The following is a 19372-nucleotide window of genomic DNA, read 5'->3' on the forward strand; positions in this document are numbered from 1 at the left end:
TTCTACATAAATCAATTATGCTACAACCATGTAATGAAATGTACCCTTTTAATGTATCCACAACATCTTTCCTTTCCCTCTTCTTCCTTACAAACAGAATTCTACTTTTGTTGAGAATAAGAGTGGTTAGCCTCCCTTGATGATAGAGTTGGCTACAAGACTCAGTTCTGGCTAATTAAGTATAAGTGGGTATTGCTGTCTCCAACTTAATAAGTTCCTTGAGTGTGGGGGGTGGGTGGTGATTCAGCTAGCATATGCCTTTTGAACTTTGTCCTACTCTTTTTTTTTTTGGACTGTAGACATGATGCCTGCAGCTCCAGCAGCCATCTTGTGACCATGAGGCAATTTGAGTCTAGAAGCCAGCACTAGGGATAACAGAGAAGAAAGAATGAAGGAGGAGCCTGGATATCCTGAAGCTGCCATACCAGTCCTGGACTCCCTATTCCTGACTTCTCATTATACAAAAAATAAATAAATAAGTAAGTAAATAAAATAAATAAATAAATAAAATAAATAAGAAACTCTAAATTGTTTTGACCACTCTGTATACCTGTTTCCTCATCTATAAAATGGAAAGAATAATAGTAACCTAGCTCATAGGTTTGGAGTGAGAATTAAATGGGTTAATATATGTGACTTAAAATAACTGAAAACTATGAGCAGAATGACCTCTGAAAGTTGTAACATTCTGCTACTTCTTGAGCCATTTCCCTTGCTCTTTTGTGAGAAAAATGCCTGGCATTTAAGTGCTCAGTAATAAGTGTAAGCTAACATGATCAACATTATTATTATTTCAAGTTTTTGTTACAGGCAGTTGAACCCAATTCATAACTGATACAGCAGTGATTAAAAACTATACCTATTGGGCTTCCCTGGTGGCGCAGTGGTTGAGAGTCCGCCTGCCGATGCAGGGGACACGGGTTCGTGCCCTGGTCCGCGAAGATCCCACATGCTGCGGAGCGGCTGGGCCCGTGAGCCATGGCCGCTGAGCCTGCGCGTCCGGAGCCTGTGCTCCGCAACGGGAGAGGCCACAACCGTGAGAGGCCCGCGTACCGCAAAAAACAAACAAAAACTCTACCTATTAAAACTATCTAATGGCCAGGGAAGATAATTCTTTTTTTTTAATTTATTATTTATTTTATTTATTTAGTTTTGGCTGCATTGGGTCTTTGTAGCTGCACGCAGGCTTTCTCTAGTTGCGGTGAGCAGGGGCTACTCTTCCTTGCAGTGCGCGGGCTTCCCCTTGCAGTCGCTTCTCTTGCTGCCAAGCAGGGGCTCTAGGCACGCAGGCTCAGTAGTTGTGGCATGTGGGCTCTAGAGTGCAGGCTCAGTAGTTGTGGCACATGGGCTTAGTTGCTCCATGGCATGTGGGATCTTCCCAGACCAGGGCTCGAACCTGTGTCCCCTGCATTGGCAGGGAGATTCTTAACCACTGTGCCACCAGGGAAGCCCCAGAAGATAAGTCTTTATAAAATGTTTAGTGAGGAAGAAAACACATTATAAAACTGTATATATAGTATGACCCCAATTTAAACAATTATAGAAATGCTCAGAAATTCAGAAAAGTCTTAGAAGTAATTAGTTCTGAGTGGTATGATCACAGGTAATGTTTGCTGTCTTTATAGTTCATTTCCAAAATGTTAACAATAAACACAGGACATTTATAACTGGGGAAAATGTTATTTTAAGACATTAAAAAGTAGGCTAAGATATAACAAGTGATTTTTACCTTAAGCATATTCAAGGTAGCAATCCACGTGCTAGAATAGATCATCTAAGGAATAAGATAAACAAGTATGTGCCGTAGTGGTGAATTCACCCACAGAGCAGAACTAGTGGGAGCCTGAGGTTAAAAGAAGAGTCTGTACATAGGTAAATTGATAATGTGTTTATGTATGTGCCTCAAAGTTTCTGACCCACAAGTAAGGAATGTCTAAAAGGGAATACTGTCAGTCTCACTGAGTCCTCAGTCTGGGGAACCTGGCTTGCTGCCTACCCATTAGAGTGAGAAGGCATCTAGGAAACACCAGGCATGTCTTATTAAACGCATTTAAAGAGCAGGCTTCTAATTGATTGTTTGTTCATGGAGACAGAGGCAGTGTCGAGCACCATCCATGGCAATTGTCTGAATCAAACAGTTTTAGCAATAAAATTAAGCTTGATGTACTGACTCAAGGTTTTGGTTTTGTCTATGGAGACGGGCTCATACTTCCATGGCTTTAACACACAGAATTTGTCCCTGTGAGTCTCCCTCTAGCTAGCAGCACGGCCCTCTCAGGTGTGATGTTTGTACTATCGCCCACAAATCAGGAAAGAGCTGTTTTAGGATCAAGGAAATTCATAGGTATATATTTTACACTCGGGTCTTACTTGTGCAATTCTGAGAACAGTACGCAAGGAAAGTGGTTTTCTGACATAAATCCCAATAAAACATAATTTCTTCAAGAAGAGGTGCAGTGCCAACAGACCATTTTCAGAGATTAACATTTGGCTTTCAAAAAAATTACCAACCTTGGTATTGTGCTCGGAATGAAATACGGTGCTCTTAACCCCACATGGCAGAACTTTTGTGAGGAAGTGTTTTACTTCCAAAATTCCTTGGTGTACCTCCCTCCCCACCTGCCTCACGCGCTCCCACTACCACCTGCAGCAGATTTAGAGTTTGGTAAACTGCCCAGCTCAAGCCCCAGCTGAGCGGTGCTTACTTTCTCTACTTTTCCCAGTATCATCTTTTTCAAGACTGGGATACTAAAGCACAAAAGATAAAGGGGCACTTGGTATGTGAGGCAGAAAGTGATTCCAGTGAGTAAATATTTGTACCTCACTTGCTCTTATTATTTCTCAAGGCATTATGAGTAATAATAATAATTGCTAACATTCTGGGCAGGCTTCAATGGCCGTGCCACCTGTGTAGTTGCACGGGACCCCACTCTCGGAACAACCCTGCACTTGGCTTAGTGCTCTGCTATTGTCATCTTAATTTTTGAACGTCTTCATTTTGCACTGAGCCCCACAGATTATGTAGCCAGTCTGATTAACATTTATAGGGCACTCGCTATGCATCAGACTCTGCTCTAAACATTTATCCATATTAAAGTTGGGTGGAGTACCACCAAACTGAATTCATTTCCTCATTACTGAGGGTAATTTACAGGAGTCTGTTTTCTAGCCACTAAAAAGTGCTTAAATTAATTTGGGAGGGGGGAGTAAGGAAACACTTGTTCAGCAACTCTTCGTTTTAAAACAAAAGTTGTTTTTTTTTTTAAACTGTCACATTACTGTCTCTTTCATATCACAGATCTGCAATTACTTGTTGACCAGCTTGTTTCCTACGGAATCATAAGCTCCATGTTTTTCACCACTGAATTTACAAAATCTAACGTAATGTCTGACACATAATAGGTAATCGATAAATGTTTTAACAAACCAAGTGTCCAAAGCATCTTGGAAAATATAAACGTAGAAAAACAATGTCTCTCCTAAAGAGCACAACAGATTATCAAATCACTTAATTGCTACGGATGCGGATTGATGCAAAAATAATGCTTTTTTGTCGTTTTGTAAAATAAAAGTTAATTTAAACAGTTCTTGAGTCCCTGCTATCTGCTTGGCAATGTGCTACATGCCAGAAGCATTCTAATAGATGGAGAAACACTGCAATACATGAACAATGCACACTCAGGAAGCCGTTAGCAACAAAGACAGTGTAGATGACAATGGAGACTAAGATGTGAGGTTTGCGTCCCATTTTGGTAGGGAACAGCCTTTAATGGGGAGAAAACCCCGTGGATGGGTGAAGGAAACAACCAAGAAAGGTGTACGCGAGGGGCGACCTGGGCAAAGGCGCTCAGGGAGTGAGTCCACCGCGTGCAGAAAGCACTGGGGAGGCAGGCCTATCTCTGCAAGGACACACACCTCCTTCCCTTTCACACTAACACGAGAGGCCGTAAATTCTTCTCTTGCCGATGTGAGATCTGATAAAAGCCAGGTTATAACATGGACCAGACAGGGGAAAGCCTGTCCCTCCGGATTATAATATTTAAAACTCAGTATAGCTTGTAAAAACTGTACAGTGTGGTGTACAGGTTAAAACATCTGCTTCCTGACTTGCGGGGGGGCGGTCAGGAGGGGAGAACGCGGTGCACGGGAGAAAAGGGCGGCAAAATAAAGCACTTAAGAAAGAAAGAGCGGGCTAGCGGGAGAAGGGGAGGCAGCTCAAGAAGCCAATGAATGAGATCTAGGCTGCAGCACGTACTCCCGCCGCCCGCATGCGCAGGCGCACGCCGCGTGATCTCGCGGGAAGGAACCATTGCAGGTCCCGGCGTTGCACTCAGGTAGGAGGTGGGGGGAGGCGGGAGTGAACTCTCGCGAGAAGAGGCGGTTGCTGTAGCGGAGCTCTCTGGCTGTGTGTCTCGAGGATCTGGCGCCGGAGCTGCGGACGGTTTGCTGAGCCCGTTAGTGTCCTTGCTGAGACCCACGCCGCCGTCATGTCCCGGTACCTGCGTCCCCCCAACACGTCTCTCTTCGTAAGAAACGTGGCGGACGATACCAGGTATGTACAGGGGAGGCACTCCGGGCCCAAGAGGGGAGGCCGCGGGCGCTCTGAGAGGACCGGTGTGGCGGCGGCGGCGCGCTGGGCCTGCGCCGGGGGAGGGGAAGGGGTGAAGATGGCGGGTCCCGCGCCGGCTTTCTGGCCCGAACTAGGCCGCGCAGCCGGCATAACCGCCGCGTGGGAGCGAGGGCGGCGCCGCTGGTCCTCCCGGGCAGCCGCGGGAGAGCGGGCCGCGTGGCGGCGTTTCGGTCCCCTCCCCCTCCGCAGATGGGGGCCCCTTCCTTCCCGCTTCCTCTCCGGGCGTTCAGCCTCTGCCTCCACCGAACATCAGCTCCCCCCATTGATTTGAAGTTCACGTTCTTTGGGGTGCACGCCCCCTTGGCCCAGAATTTTTTTTTTTTCTAGTTAAAAAAGAATAACTGCTCTGCAGTAAAATAACGGATCGGGGGAGGGGAGTGTGGCGAAGCATTTGCTACCCTTTTTGTTGTGTTTTATTTGCGATTTTTTTTTTTTTTTTTGGTGTTGTAGATGTTTGGATAAAGGGAATGTTGAGATTAAAGATATAAAATTCTTCCTCTTAAATGGTACGAACTAGTTCTTCCCATTTCCGGGAAATACTGGCCACCCTTTGAAAACGGAGGTTTAGGAAGCCTCTACCATTAGGACGTTGATAGCTAAATTGGATTAACCTGGACCGTCCCTTTGTTCTCGCCAGTTCCCTTAATTGCTTGGAGTTGCCGTCAGACTTTTTTGAAGAGATCTTATCACAAGATGAGATTTACTGTTTAACAAATAATCACTCTACACACACAAATCAAAAAAAAAATTAGGTAGCCTCGTATGATTTATATTTTTCTGTCTTTAAGTAGGGCAAGTAAGCAATAGTACTTACTGTAGCGTCTAGGAAACTTTCCCCTTTATGTCATATTGACATTTATTGAGGAATTATATATATTTGTGACTTTTATTTTTCAAACCGTATCTACCATTAAGTGTGTAACCCTGTCGCTAAAATTTGGAGGTAAAATAAGTGCTTTGTATTTTTCAGAATACTAGAGTTGCTTTGATACTGTTTAAAAAAAAACATAGCAGTAGTTAAGTACAACTTAATGCTACTATACTATTTATGAAAAATGAAGGCTGTGGATAAAAGCAATAGAGATAAGTTGTAGTCAAGTTTCCAATGTCTTTTCCTGTTGTTAAGGTTTTATTATAAACTGCGTTATTTTTCAGAATCTTGCATTCTGGCTTTTCTTTTTCAAAAAGACATTGTTGTATATTCTTACCGTTGGCTCTTGATGTTGAGATTTAGAAAGCTTGTTTGTTTCAGGTCACCCAGGAACATAGCACAGTCTCTTTCATTAATTGAGATATTACGGAAAGAAACCTATTTCTTACAAAGTAACTTTTAAAGGAGTGGACTTAAAAATTTGGCCTCTTTTTATGATGTTTTAGGTCTGAAGATTTACGACGCGAATTCGGTCGTTATGGTCCTATAGTTGATGTGTATGTTCCACTTGATTTCTACACTCGCCGTCCAAGAGGATTTGCATATGTTCAATATCCTTTCTTCAGATGGCTGATTAGTGAGGGGTGTTGAAGTTTGAAATTCAAGTTTTTGTAAGAGGTAACATCTAAAAAGTAGTTGTTTTTTTTTGTCTTCTAATAAATGTTTTGTCTTCAATTTTTTCTAAGTTAATTCTGACTCACACATTGCTCTTACTATTTCTTAAAGTTGATCCAAAAACAGTAAAATATTTAAATTCCCATTCATGCTGCTGAAACTCAAATCAGTGATTATGTGATTTAAATCTGAATACACTCTGGTTGCTACCACCTTTAATGTAACTCAAAAGTTAATATGTTCTTGTGCTTAGCAATTAAAGTTTGGTATTCTTGTTTGTTAACTTGAATCACTTGATCAAAAACAAATTGTATAACAATGAGGTAAACTTCTTTAATATTGTCCCCTAATTTGCTGTCCTCTGTTGTTACCTCAGAGAATGTAAAGCTGTACAGTTATGGCGACCCCAAAGAGAAAGCATGAAAGAACCTTTAGAGTAGAGTTCAACACTTAAGGCAAGTAGACAAGCCAAAGACCTCTTAAGGATCAGGCTTGAAGAGAAGGGAGAGTTTGGGAAAAGAAAATATAAAGAAAAGCTGGAAGAAGGACAAGCCTAATGGGAGACAAAGCCTCGCTTTATCTACAAAAGGGGGAAAAGGTTGTTTTTCAAAGTTAAAGATAAAGCCATCTGTCATATTTGGCCAAGCATCTCATGACAAGTCCTTCTGACAAGCACTTAAAGAGTTAAAGGTCAAGATGAAGTTGAATGATGGCCAAGATTAAAGGAGTCATACCTGATGTATCCTACAGAATAACTATTTTCCTTTTTTTTTTTTCTCCTCATGTTTTGTAAGCAGTTAATTTTCAAAATTATTCTGGTTTGGTCTAGTGACAAAACCTGTAACTTGATCTACATGGGCCTTTTTGATGTTGTGATGTGGTCTTGTATAAATGCACTCTCTCTTAGCTTGTGAAGTTAAAGTGTACCAGGATGTAATGTTGTTAAGCTTAAACTCAGCATATTTCTGTTTTGGACCAAGTGGTCCGGTGCCATAGCGTAGCAGGCAGTGCTCTTTGGAGTAGCATGAAGTTCTGGAGTCAGGCCGACTCCATAGAGCCATGCTTAGAGGGCACACAGGTGCATGCACTGGGGACTACTTAGAAATGGCTCTGGTGGTTTTCTAAGGTCAGATCCACTAGAGATACTGTCTGTTTATAGATTTTTTAAAAGGGCTGTTAGGGGCATGCACGTAGTCCTAACATCTGAAACTTAGCTCTGTGAAACCTGCTGGCCCTGACTGCTTTAGCACATGTGATCAGTTGGCCCAGAATGGGTTGCAGAAGGGGCCTTATCTTTGGTATGGGTACATAATCAGGATCTATGGGAAATTGTTCCTTGGCCCAGAGTTTCAGGTGACATTACTTCCTTCAGTGAGATCATCTCCTTGTGGCAACAAAGGTTTGGGCTGTGGACTTCAGGCTAGGAAAAATTCTTACTGCTTAAATTCAGTGGATCTCTTGAAACTTAGCAGAGTTCTAATGAGACTTAGGCGAAATGCCAAAAGCTGCTACTCCTGCAGGCCCAGTCATCAAGGACAGTTGTGGGAATTGGTTGCAAAGCTCTGTTACAGAGAGGATAAGAGGTATATCTGGCTTGGTTTAAAAAAAAAAAAAAAAAAAGTAATGGTACATTCTGGCTTACAATGTGTTGGCCTGATTTTACCTGGTTTGGGGGTGGCCTGGGAACCAGGATCAGCAGTTTGAAGAGTATGTGATACTTGAGCCAGGAAAGAGTTAACCAAAGGAGCCTCAAGGTGAATTATAGCTATTTTTATACACAAAGTCTGTCTGTGGTCTTCAAGTAGTTAAAAAGAAATAGGTATCAGGATTTCGCAAAGACCCTGAGTACAGATTTATCCGTAACTGGCATCAGAATGATATTTGACTGTCCCTGCTGTGGTCCTCTCTTCTATCTGACCCCATTCCCAGCTAGCTTTCTCTTAACAGGTCTGGTAGAACCTTGCCATGGTTCATCCAATCCCGGATTCTGTTTTTGAGGGTAGCCCCAGAGGATGATAGGCTCTCATAAATAATTTTTATACTTCTTGGTCTGAATCCTTCAAGAAGTTATTCTGTCTCTCAAAGTATCAAAGTAGTATACCCTTTAAATGAACTTGTTCTTTTCAGTTATTTTAGAGCCCAACTGCATTAACCTGGAGGGGTGGTTGATTATAGCGTTCAAGGTTCTAAACTCCCCGTCAACCTTTTTCTTTTCATGATGAAAACTTCGTGATTTAGGACTTGAGAAAAGCTCTCGTTCATTACACATAATAGCCTCAGAGAGAGAGAACTGGGACCCTGTTGTGTTCTTTAAGTCCTTCCAGAACAAAAAATAGGAAATCTAGTGAGGCAGACCTTTTAGTCTCTGGAGTAAAAGAATATTAATATCAGTCTTGAAGAGAGTATATCGCTTCAGGGATTTTTTTAATCAGCACTCAAGATCTGCACTCCTCTCAAATTTAAGAAATAGAAATGGACAAGTTAGAATAGTGAATTTTAGTACAGAATGAAAATCCACAGCCAAACCTAGCCTAGCTCCCCTTCAGAAGCTTTTATGTCAAACACTGCTCTGAATATGTGCTTGGCTTCTGTTAGAATGGTGGTTTTAGGAAAGGAACTAAATTTGGTCAGAATAACTTTGTTTGGGGAGAACAAGGCAACAGCCTCTCAGATCAAAAATGGGTACCAGCGGTTCCTGCTTTAGGCTTATAAATACTATCTTGAAATTTCTCAAATTGAAAACCAGTCCCAAACGCACTTCAATTCGGGAAGCTTTATGTTCGGTGTCATGGTTAGGGCTTTCCAGTCCAGGAATCTTTAGAAATGGTCTGTTATTTCTTGGCAGCATGCTTTTATGGTCTGTGCATGGATATAATATGTCTTAAGTATTGCTTGACACTCTCTTGATATCTACAAGTGGCTGGTGTACCAGTCTTCCCAGTAAGGTGTAATAAGGAAGACAGCTAAGTGAAATAATAATGTTAGATATGTCTGAGAAAAATAGGAAGATTAATTTGAGGTTGATGCTTTCGTTTCTTGTAAGGTATATTCCGCTTGCTTACACAAGAACTATTGGCATTTTCTTTTTTTCATTTGAAACAAAAACAGAAAAACAGTTTTGGTTTTATTTTAAGCAATTTTTGCTTTAGCATACAAAATAAAATTGACATTTGTTTTTCTTTTTTGTCTTGTTTTGTAAAATTCTTAAAACTCAGGAAAATCTTCTGATGGGATTACTTGGTAGTTCAGCTGTAACAGGCCTTATTTCAGTAATAACTTCATAATATGTATTCATAAGTGTTTTCAAACTCATGCCTTACGGAGTCACAAGTGCTTTAATACTCTAAAGTGTTTATAGCTGAATCAACCAACCAGTTAGTGGGGTCTGGTTGATTTTCTAGAATAATATCGAGAGATTGTGAATTGTTCCAGACTTACCAACTGAACTTTCATTCATTATCAAAGTTTGCAAAACTTCCCAAGCCCCTTAACATTTAGCACATTTGAGGATGTTCGTGATGCAGAAGATGCTTTACATAATTTGGACAGAAAATGGATTTGTGGACGCCAAATTGAAATACAGTTTGCACAGGGGGATCGAAAGAGTAAGTACCTTTATGCCTATATGTAAAATGCATCATTTCTTTTTTTTTTCTGTATATATATATATTTTTTTTACTTGGATTATAATTGCTTTACAAAGGTGTGTTGGTTTCTGCTGTATAACAGAGTGAATCAGCTATGTGTATGCATCTATCCCCTCCCTCTTGGGCCTCCCCCACCACCACCACCCCCATCCTACCCATCTAGGTCATCACAGAGCATTGAGCTGAGCTACCTGTGCTATACCACAAGTTCCCACTAGAGATGTGGATGGACCTAGAGTCTGTCATACAGAGTAAAGTAAGTCAGAAAGAGAAACACATGTATGTGGAACCTAGAAAAATCGTACAGATGAACCTGTTTGCAGGGCAGGAATAGGGATGCAAACGTAGAGAATGGACGTGTGGACACAAGAGGGGAAAGGGTGGAGGGTGGGATGAATTGGGAGGTTAGGTTTGACATAAATACAGATTTTTTTAATTTTATTTTTTAATTTTATTTTTTCAGCCGATTTATTTATTTTTGGCTGCTTTGGGTCTTTGTTGCTGCGCGTGGGCTTTCTCTAGTTGCGGTGAGCAGGGGCTACTCTTTGTTGCAGTGCGTGGGTTTCTCATTGCGGTGGCTTCTCTTGCGGAGCACGGGCTCTGGGCACACCGGCTTCAGTAGTTGTGGCACGCGGAAATACATCATATTTATACAAATTGTTCTGAGAGTGCTTCTTGGAAGTATTGTGCAATATGTCTCTCTGTTCAAAACCCAGAAAGATAGTTTTTGGGAAGATAGAGTATCTTGAATACTTTGCAGAATTTCAGAGTAGACAAACGACTTAGAATGCAGCGATCAGAATGCCTGAGATATGTTTGGACTCTTTAAGAAGGTAGATCAGTACCATCAGCTGTGGCATGTTTAATATACTAAGAGTGGAATTGAAAAGAATAAACTTTGGAAAGTTTTGGTTCTCTTGAGCCATTTCCCTTCTGCATAAAGATCATCAAGGTGTAATTGGGTAATTATGTAGGTGCCTGGCTGTAGAAATGAAAAGATAGACTGGGAAAGACTATATAGATTAAATTTAGAAAAGATTTTCTATTAGTACTTGGTTTTTATTAATAATGCAGGCATACACCAGGTGTTGGCTGCATGCTAATGAGGCATAAGTACAGGCTTTGGGGTCAGATACACCTGGGTTTGAATTCTGGCTCAACTGTTACGTTTCCTTAGGCAAGATATTAAAAGATAGAGATTAAAATAACTGCTGGAAGAAAAAAAAGCTGCTAAAGAGAGAGGGAGTACTTAGGTAGACACAAGTGGTTGGTGATTCTCTAGTTCTTGGGTTGAATGATAGGTTCCTGGGTAGTCAGTGTTATTTATACATTCATACACATATGCATAAAGTATCTGCTTCATAGGATTGAATGAGATAACATAAGGATTGAGGACTGTCCGGGGTGTGGGTATGTCTAAGGCATTCGACAAGTGTTAGTTTTCTTCTGCTTTTCTTTGTCACGGTTTCTCAGAACTGTATGACTATATTATTGCGTTTTGACATTACATATCATTCGTAGGCCACCATTAAGTATTTTGTCATTGTTAATTTTGTTCCTACTGAATGGAAACCATGGTAGGATAATTCCAAATTAGCATATGGTTCAAAAGTCATTTGTATTTTAATTTGGAATTTTAAAAATACTTTCATGGTATATTTTCCTAATGTCCAAGTAGTTGGCATATTTTTGGACAACAAACTAGATGTGAGAGGTCTTTGAAAAAACAAAATAGTTGGGGAGATATTTGAGGGTATCATTTTTAACATAAAACAGTCTTCTGATAGACTTGCTTGAAAGTAAATACCTTTTCCAAGATTAACATTCACAAGTAGCCACAGATTTGGAAACATAAAGGAAGGAGATGCAGGAATTTTTCCTATAATTTGGAGGCTTAAATACTACGTTTTTAATGTTTGTAAATATTTCTGTTCTATGTATTTCATAGCTCCAAATCAGATGAAAGCCAAGGAAGGGAGGAATGTGTATAGTTCTTCACGCTATGATGACTATGACAGATACAGACGTTCTAGAAGCCGAAGTTATGAAAGAAGGAGATCAAGAAGTCGTTCCTTTGATTACAACTATAGAAGATCTTATAGCCCTAGAAAGTAAGTGATGTGTACCACAGAAAAGATTTAGTTTGTTGGCCTTTAATTTTTTAAAATCTTCTTGTATACTTTTAATTATGTATATTTCATGCTTCATTGAAACTAAAAATATTTTTAGTGCTTTATTTTAAAAGTTTTATGGTTCATTTTTTAAATTAGAAACCTGTAAATAGACATGTGTCACTGTTTGCTTTTTCTGATGTACTTTTTAGCAGTAGACCGACTGGAAGACCACGGCGTAGCAGAAGCCATTCCGACAATGATAGGTAAATAACTTTGCTTTGAAAAAGACTATACATATCAATTTCAGAGTGAACTTTTGCTCTAAAAATAACAAATTTGATTAATATAGAATCTAATTTTTACTCTAATTGTATCTCTCCTCTGTTTTGAAAGATTCAAACACCGAAATCGATCTTTTTCAAGATCTAAATCCAATTCAAGATCACGGTCCAAGTCCCAGCCCAAGAAAGAAATGAAGGCTAAATCACGTTCTAGGTCTGCATCTCACACCAAAACTAGAGGCACCTCTAAAACAGATTCCAAAACACATTATAAGTCTGGCTCAAGATATGAAAAGGAATCAAGGAAAAAAGAACCACCTAGATCCAAATCTCAGTCAAGATCACAGTCTAGGTCTAGGTCAAAATCTAGATCAAGGTCTTGGACTAGTCCTAAGTCCAGTGGCCACTGATAGTATAAACCATGATATTTTTAGGCATGTATCATTCATTTACTCTCATAGTTTGGTTTACTTAAATTATCAGGAATACAATGTTGCAATGATGCTTAAAAAAACACTTGTCAGTTTTCCCTGTACCAGGCAATGGTTATTATTAAAATGATATGCTGTTGAGAAGCCACTCTTAAGAGTCCAGTTTGTTTAATGTTATGGGCAGCTACCAATTTGTGGTGTCTCTGTATATTTTTGTAAAGATTCTCATTTTTTAATGCTTGAGGTATTGGTGAAAAGATGTTGGTTGACCATAATTTGCAACATTGTCTTATTAAAAATAAACTTTCATATCCATATTTGGTAGAACTGTTAACCTAGAAATGTAGCTTGCTAATCAGGTAGAATGATACAAAAGTGAAGTTGTAGCCACCGTACAACACTGACCCGACTAGACACATTTAGGTTCAGGGTGGACCTTTTTGTCTTGTCAAGGTGTCGAGACCCACGATGACAATTTATGGCACAGTGTGGAATAGTTCTTTTGTTAACCCCACTGTCTCGGGGAATGACGCCAACTGGGTTAAGTAGCATTTTCAGGGAGATGGCGTTTTTGATTGAAACACGGAGCCTTCACTTTTCTGGTTTCTGTGAAGATTTGGAACCATACAAACATCGGAAAAACCCACCTTAAAATTTGGGCAGGTTGATGATGGCAGAAATAATTTTAAGGGGAAAAGAATGCTCTTATGCAGTTACTCTAAACTTTAAGGAGCATTGTTGACCATAATATTGCTTAGTTTTCTCACTGCTGTTAAAAGCAAGTAAAGTGTTTTCAAAGTAGGTTTTGTTTGTGTGTGCGCATAGTGTAAAAGGACTGAATTTTGATACTTAAAGCACTTGGTGTGTGCATTTGTATCAAAATTTGCCCATATCTTTATGAAGGAGGCTTGTTCTTCACGCCTCAGTTTATTTAATGTGAGGCAAGTAAAAAGACAACACTCCCATTCTACGTGATTCTGTGGTGCCATGAGATTTTAAATAATTCTGGAAAAAACTAATTTTAAGGAAGTCACATCTCTTGAGGTTTTGACTGATTATCCATGTAGTACCTGATGAAAATAATACCCTAACTCTTTATAATTTCTAACATCTCTCTGCGAGACCATTTGGGGGCAATAAAAAGTGACTTGACGTGTCCAATCTCATTTCAGAATAAAAGCTGGCATCCTTAAAATTTTTAGATTGCTTGCTTACAGGCATAATAAGTAAGAAATATTTTAGGGAAACCATTCCTTTTAGAGGATTACTTTTTTCAATTTTGGTTTTAGTAATCTAGGCCTTGCCTGTAAAGAACAAAAGGTGGTTTTTAAATACTGTTTGTGGAATGTGTTTAAAGGATTGATTCTAGAACCTTTGTATATTTGATAGTATTTCTAACTTTCATTTCTTTACTGTTTGCAGTTAATGTTCATGTTCTGCTATGCAATCATTTATATGCACGTTTCTTTAATTTTTTTAGATTTTCCTGGATGTATAGTTTAAACTACAAAAAGTCTATTTAAAACTGTAGCAGTAGTTTGCAGTTCTAGCAAAGAGGAAAGTTGTGGGGTTAAACTTTGTATTTTCTTTCTTATAGAAGCTTCTAAAAAGGTATTTTTATATGTTCTTTTTAACAAATATTGTGTACAACCTTTAAAACATCAATGTTTGGATCAAAACAAGACCCAGCTTATTTTCTGCTTGCTGTAAATTAAGCAAACATGCTATAATAAAAACAAAATGAAGGAAATAATGATTAACTGGAATTATTATAGTTTTGAATGAGATTATACAATAACAACGGATTTAGGAATATTTTAAATCAGTGTTGCACTAGGCACAGGTTTTACTTTGGAAATGATAGAACCTGCCAGAAAGGTACATCTTTTACGTAGTACTTAAAAATTCCTTATGTAATGTCAGAGTTGTTTCATTATTGCTTATTAAACCCCTTGGGTTAAATAACAGAGGTTATTGGTAGTGTTAAGATACGCATTAAAATGAAATTTGAGTTAGCTAATTTTAAGTTTATATTTTCATTATTAGATGGACCAATAATTCTGCTCTTCCCCATCCTAAACAAGATGGATTGGGCCTTATGTTTATGGCGTGATTTGAAATATTTTTGCATTGAATGTTCGTGAGCACTTAATATTAAGTGATAATCACTGTGGGGAACTGGTTTAGGTGTTTTGTGGTTTGAGTTCAAGCTGCTTTATAATGACAAGTATAGCTGATATTTATTGAGTATTTATGATGTGCCAGACACTGTTCTGAAAGCTTTATGTGTTAACTCATTTACTCATCAGGAGACCCTATGAGAAAGATACTTTTATTTTCTCGTGTAACAGATGATAAGGAAATGGAGGCACAAAGAAAAAGCAGTAAAAGGCAGATCCAGGATTTGAGCTCAGCCGGATCCTTAGATGTTTTTTTTTTTAAATGGACTGTAATTAGAGTAGATTGGGGAAGTAGCCCGTTTAATTTTTCTGTCTGTATAGAATTAGAAGTAGTGGTTTCGTTTTTATTTTTTACTTGTGTCACTTATTTTTAGACTCATGCTGTTTTCTTGAGAACCTTATATGTTATTTCTAAAGTGACATACCTAAATAACATAGCTTCAAAGGGACTATTTTATAGTTGAACCCATGATAGATAGGATCCTACTGATACTTAAGGATCCTTATACAGGGCTTTAATATTGGGTTACATAGTTGAGTTCCATAATTATTGAGTATCTACTGTGTGTCTGGCACGGCTCAGTATTGGAGTAGAACATATCAAGACTCAAGTGAGAGCTGACACTTCACCTCTCTTTGCTTAAGATCTCTGCATTTTTTTTTTTTTGAAGCCAAGTAAGCAAGAAGAATAATGACAGATAATGCTTCAGTGAGAAAGGAAAGGTGCTACATAGAGTATGAGCTGTTAAGTTACAACCCAGGGAAAAGACCTGGGAACTATTATACTATTCTCTTGAAAATTTGGCCCTGTAAGCTGCTACATCCAGTTCAACTAACAAAATCCTGTATACCACAGAGAAGAATAAAGAAAACCAAACTGACAAACATCCTTCTTTTATTTAAGACCAAACTGCAGCTGGAATACCCAGTACAGTTCTGCTTACTACACTTCAAGAAAGATCTGAGAAAGCGGAAAAAGAACCAAAGAAGGGCAGTTCAAGCGACCAAAGGGTGGGTGGAAGGTGCTGCAGTATGAATACTGTACGAATATTTTGACTCTGGTCTGAAAAGATAAAAGAATGTTATCGAAACTACATGGAATAATTGAAGTCCCTTCAAGTTTGAAAGTAAGCCTTTTAGGACAAATAAAAGGAAATTCAACTTTGTACTTGTGGAAACTAATCCCTAAATCTGAATAGGTTTATATTGATTCATGGGTAACAGGTCCATGTTAAATTGGAAACTAGGATGTTTGAATATCAAGGAAGACAGCCATAGTCTCTTACAGTGCCTCTATTGGTCTGTCTCAAACTGAATTGGGTGAGAAAAGGTATGGTCCAATATAAACTTGCTTATCTCTTAAAGTCAGTTCTGTTTTTGCTATTGGCAAATCTTGCCTTTGTTTATTCCAGTGCCAGTGTTTTCTGCTTAATGGTTTGCTTTGTTGGCATCTGAGTTTCCTTACTTGTATGCCACATGCGGTTTACATCTTCCTTAAACACTCTCCCACATAAATTCCAATTATACTTGACATCCAGCTAAGAGGGTCCATCTCTTCTCACCTCTTTCCTAGTCAGTATATTCAGCAAACATTTACTGAGCCCTTACTGTGGGCAAAAATTGTACTGGGTAATTGGGGAGAAAAATAGATAAAATTCACTTATTCAATAAATGTCTACTGAGCACAATCTAGTGAATCATTACAGTGTGGCCTCACTGTTTTGTTTGAGGTGTATTATTCCTAACTATTTTACACCATTTATATCCTATGTAATTATAAAACCCAATATACTATCAAATATAAGTAATTTTGTGGTTATTTGCCATTTAAAAGTATCCAGTATTTGTTTTCATCCCATTAATACAAATAATGAAAAAATGATATGTTTTAATCTGTAATAAACTGATTTATTGTGCAGTGACTGTAATATACTAGAGTTATATATAATTGTTAACTCTGCCTCCTCAAACACGTTAGGAAACAATCCCCAAAAATATTTAACTTTGCATCAGATGTAAAGGAGACTCTGGGTGCTATAATTAGATTATTTTGAGGCAGATAGCTGTTATTCCCAACTGATTTAGTATGTTCTGTAATTGAGAAAATGTTCACCAAATATACTTTCTAGCGATTTACATGTACATTTTATAGGGGACATGTTCTGTGTATAGTGAATAAATAACTTTTATAGTATCACAAAATGTTTTGGATTCCTTAGTTCCTTATTAGGATATGAAGTTTATCTATACATTGATTTCATCACTTGCATATTTGGTTTTTGTCTTTATTTCTGCCACATTTAAAACTTTGTGTAAAGTTACTCATCTAAAAATACAGAAGTGTTTAAGCCTTTAATTTATAAAGATTTTGAAAATATAGCAGAATATACCTAAGGGAGATATGAAACGGAGGTATTTTTACCCGTTTTAATTTTTCAAACTTGCCCGAGATCACACAGCAAGTAAGTGGCAGATACTAGATAAGTGTCCAAGGTTTTTCATTTGGTTCATTTTTTTTTTCTTTTTTACAAATGGGGAAATTTTATAACAATACAATTAATATAATGGAATCTAGAGTTCACTTAGAAGGAAGATTTAATAGATTTATGAAAATTATTTAATTACAAAAAGTATTTATAACTTTCTTGGATGGAAAAGGGGTTAAATGTAATCTAAGATCTCAACAGCTGTTGACTCACTTTCCAGCCTGGCTTTCCAAATTTCAATCTCGTGTTGCATTTTGACCATACTCCTGTTTACAAAATCCTGAGATAATTTTGAAGTGGGGAGGCTGTGACAGGAATAAAATAAGTGTTCAACTAGGCGGTCTGTCAGAGCTTTTAGGAGTCCCAGGAGTGAATTGTCCTCACTGATGAAAGAAGTCAGCAACCTTTTCATCTTCAACTACTGACATCTATAAGACATAGCTAGCTGCTATGGAAAAGGATCTTTTTTGGGGGGTTTTCCCTTTGTCCCTTCCTCCAGCAGTGTCAGTTATGTTTATTGTGTTGCTTCTATGTATTCCTAACAGTTGTTTCACCCTTATGTTAAAGATGGGGGATTCCTTTTTTATTTGGAGTACAAAGCAAGGCATGTAAATTCATTTTGTTGATAATTGACAGAGTAGTTTGTAAAGAAGTAAAAGGCCTCTTTGTGTCGTTTGTTGTAGAGCACATCTCTGAATGCTAGATAATTAAATAAACTGGTCTAGGATCCAAAAAATCTTGGATTTTTTTTTTTTTTTTAGGTTTAGCTCTGCCTGACAGATTTGTGGCTCAGTAGGCTTTCCTCATTTGTGTAAGAGGTTTGAGATGTACTCTATCCCACTTGGTTTACGAAGTAATTGCCTATGAGACAATTAAACACTAGAAAACTAGTGTTTTCCTTCAGTTATTTTCCACCTTGTGCTTCTGGGATGAAGAGAATTTACCAGAACTGAAATGTAAAGATAGGTTATGGGCTCAAGATTCCATTGTACTATATACGCTGCCATCAAAAAGGTATGACAAGTTTAAATTGTAACACTGACAAGGCTCATGCTATGGCTGACTGCAGCCCTACAGGGTAGATGAGCTCTAACAACTTTGGTTCTTACAAGTACGATTTGAGAAATTCATGTCAACCATACTTCCTGTACGCTAACCATAACTTTATTAGTATCTTTCTAAGGTATGAGATATAAAATACGATTATTAACTTTTTAAGTTAACCGTAGCTATTAAAACTTTTTGTAGTTAAAGCCAATGTGCTCTTAATTCTCTGAACACTTTTACCACTGGAGTCAGTCCCAAACCAGAAATCTAGTATATACTATACTTACATGTATACATCAAAACCTAACATAAAGATGCTTGGGATGAAAATTGTTGAATCAAGCGGGATTCCAGTGCAGTACTGCAAAGAACTGGGCAATTCTTGCCACTGTTAATAGAAATTACACTGGGAATAAACAGGAAAAAAAGACTCATTATTTCTGCCAAATCAATTTCTTCCGACAGTTTGCATGAGAAAATACAACCTGGCTCTGGGATTCACTGCTTGTTTAGTGTAGAAATTAGAAGATTTTTCTTGAACTAGTTTGAGTTATCCTATCATTTGGAACGTATTTTAGAAAGCCAGTTTAGTTCTTGTGTCTTTTCTCTCCTCCAAGGTCCCCTTGTGAAAATTGTTTATAGAAAAAAAAATTTGCAGAATTTCTCAAATTGACAAGAACTCTTGTGTTTACCGAAGTCATCTTAAAATGTAGAAGAGGGAGACAGGCGATTAAACCTGCTTTACTCAATTTGGTAAGAGATGAATTCAGAAGCTTTATGTAAATTTCCAAAGTAATATTCTGTGGCCTTTTACTGTTAGCCCTGCTGGGAGGAGGAAGCCACAGTTGCTTTTTTAACGGTATAGCTGGCTAATCCAAATATCTATTATCAGTTAGCAAATTGGTTGCCTCTTAAAACCAACGGTCCTACTGTTATTTCAGTAGAATTAATTATGTGCATTCTAAGACTATTACATGGTCGTAACAATTTTTTATACAATAAAAACAAGA

General features: G+C 38.3%; 1 protein-coding gene across 6 annotated transcripts; it reads left to right on the forward strand.

Moving 5' to 3' along the window:
* Positions 1-4370: 4370 nt before the first annotated feature.
* On the forward strand, positions 4371-17031 carry SRSF10 (serine and arginine rich splicing factor 10). Of its 6 annotated transcripts, XM_027109743.1 has the most exons (7): positions 4375-4552; positions 6008-6112; positions 9678-9781; positions 11772-11934; positions 12147-12200; positions 12331-12432; positions 15734-17031. In XM_027109743.1, exons 1-7 carry the CDS (start codon positions 4488-4490, stop codon positions 15792-15794), a joined length of 654 nt encoding a protein of 217 aa, XP_026965544.1. In that variant the 5' UTR covers positions 4375-4487; the 3' UTR covers positions 15795-17031. The 6 variants fall into 6 exon arrangements, with proteins under 6 accessions (XP_026965543.1, XP_026965546.1, XP_026965547.1 ...); XM_027109742.1 differs by lacking the exon at positions 15734-17031 and having other exon boundaries at positions 4371-4552; positions 12150-12200; positions 12331-14399; XM_027109745.1 differs by lacking the exon at positions 12331-12432 and having other exon boundaries at positions 4374-4552; positions 12150-12200.
* The last annotated feature ends 2341 nt before the right edge of the window (positions 17032-19372 follow it).

Source organism: Aethalodelphis obliquidens, unplaced genomic scaffold (genome assembly GCF_003676395.1).
Source record: "Aethalodelphis obliquidens isolate GAN/ISIS:26980383/991018 unplaced genomic scaffold, ASM367639v1 scaffold9, whole genome shotgun sequence".
Classification (NCBI taxonomy): domain Eukaryota; kingdom Metazoa; phylum Chordata; class Mammalia; order Artiodactyla; family Delphinidae; genus Aethalodelphis; species Aethalodelphis obliquidens.

Excerpts from the sequence above, each read along its gene's own strand:
- SRSF10 (XM_027109741.1), top strand. The coding sequence starts at position 4,488 with ATGTCCCGGTACCTGCGTCCCCCCAACACGTCTCTCTTCGTAAGAAAC. Across the intron at positions 6,113-9,677 it reads AGAGGATTTGCATATGTTCA|ATTTGAGGATGTTCGTGATG; the intron begins ATATCCTTTCTT and ends AACATTTAGCAC. Across the intron at positions 11,935-12,146 it reads AGATCTTATAGCCCTAGAAA|CAGTAGACCGACTGGAAGAC; the intron begins GTAAGTGATGTG and ends TGTACTTTTTAG.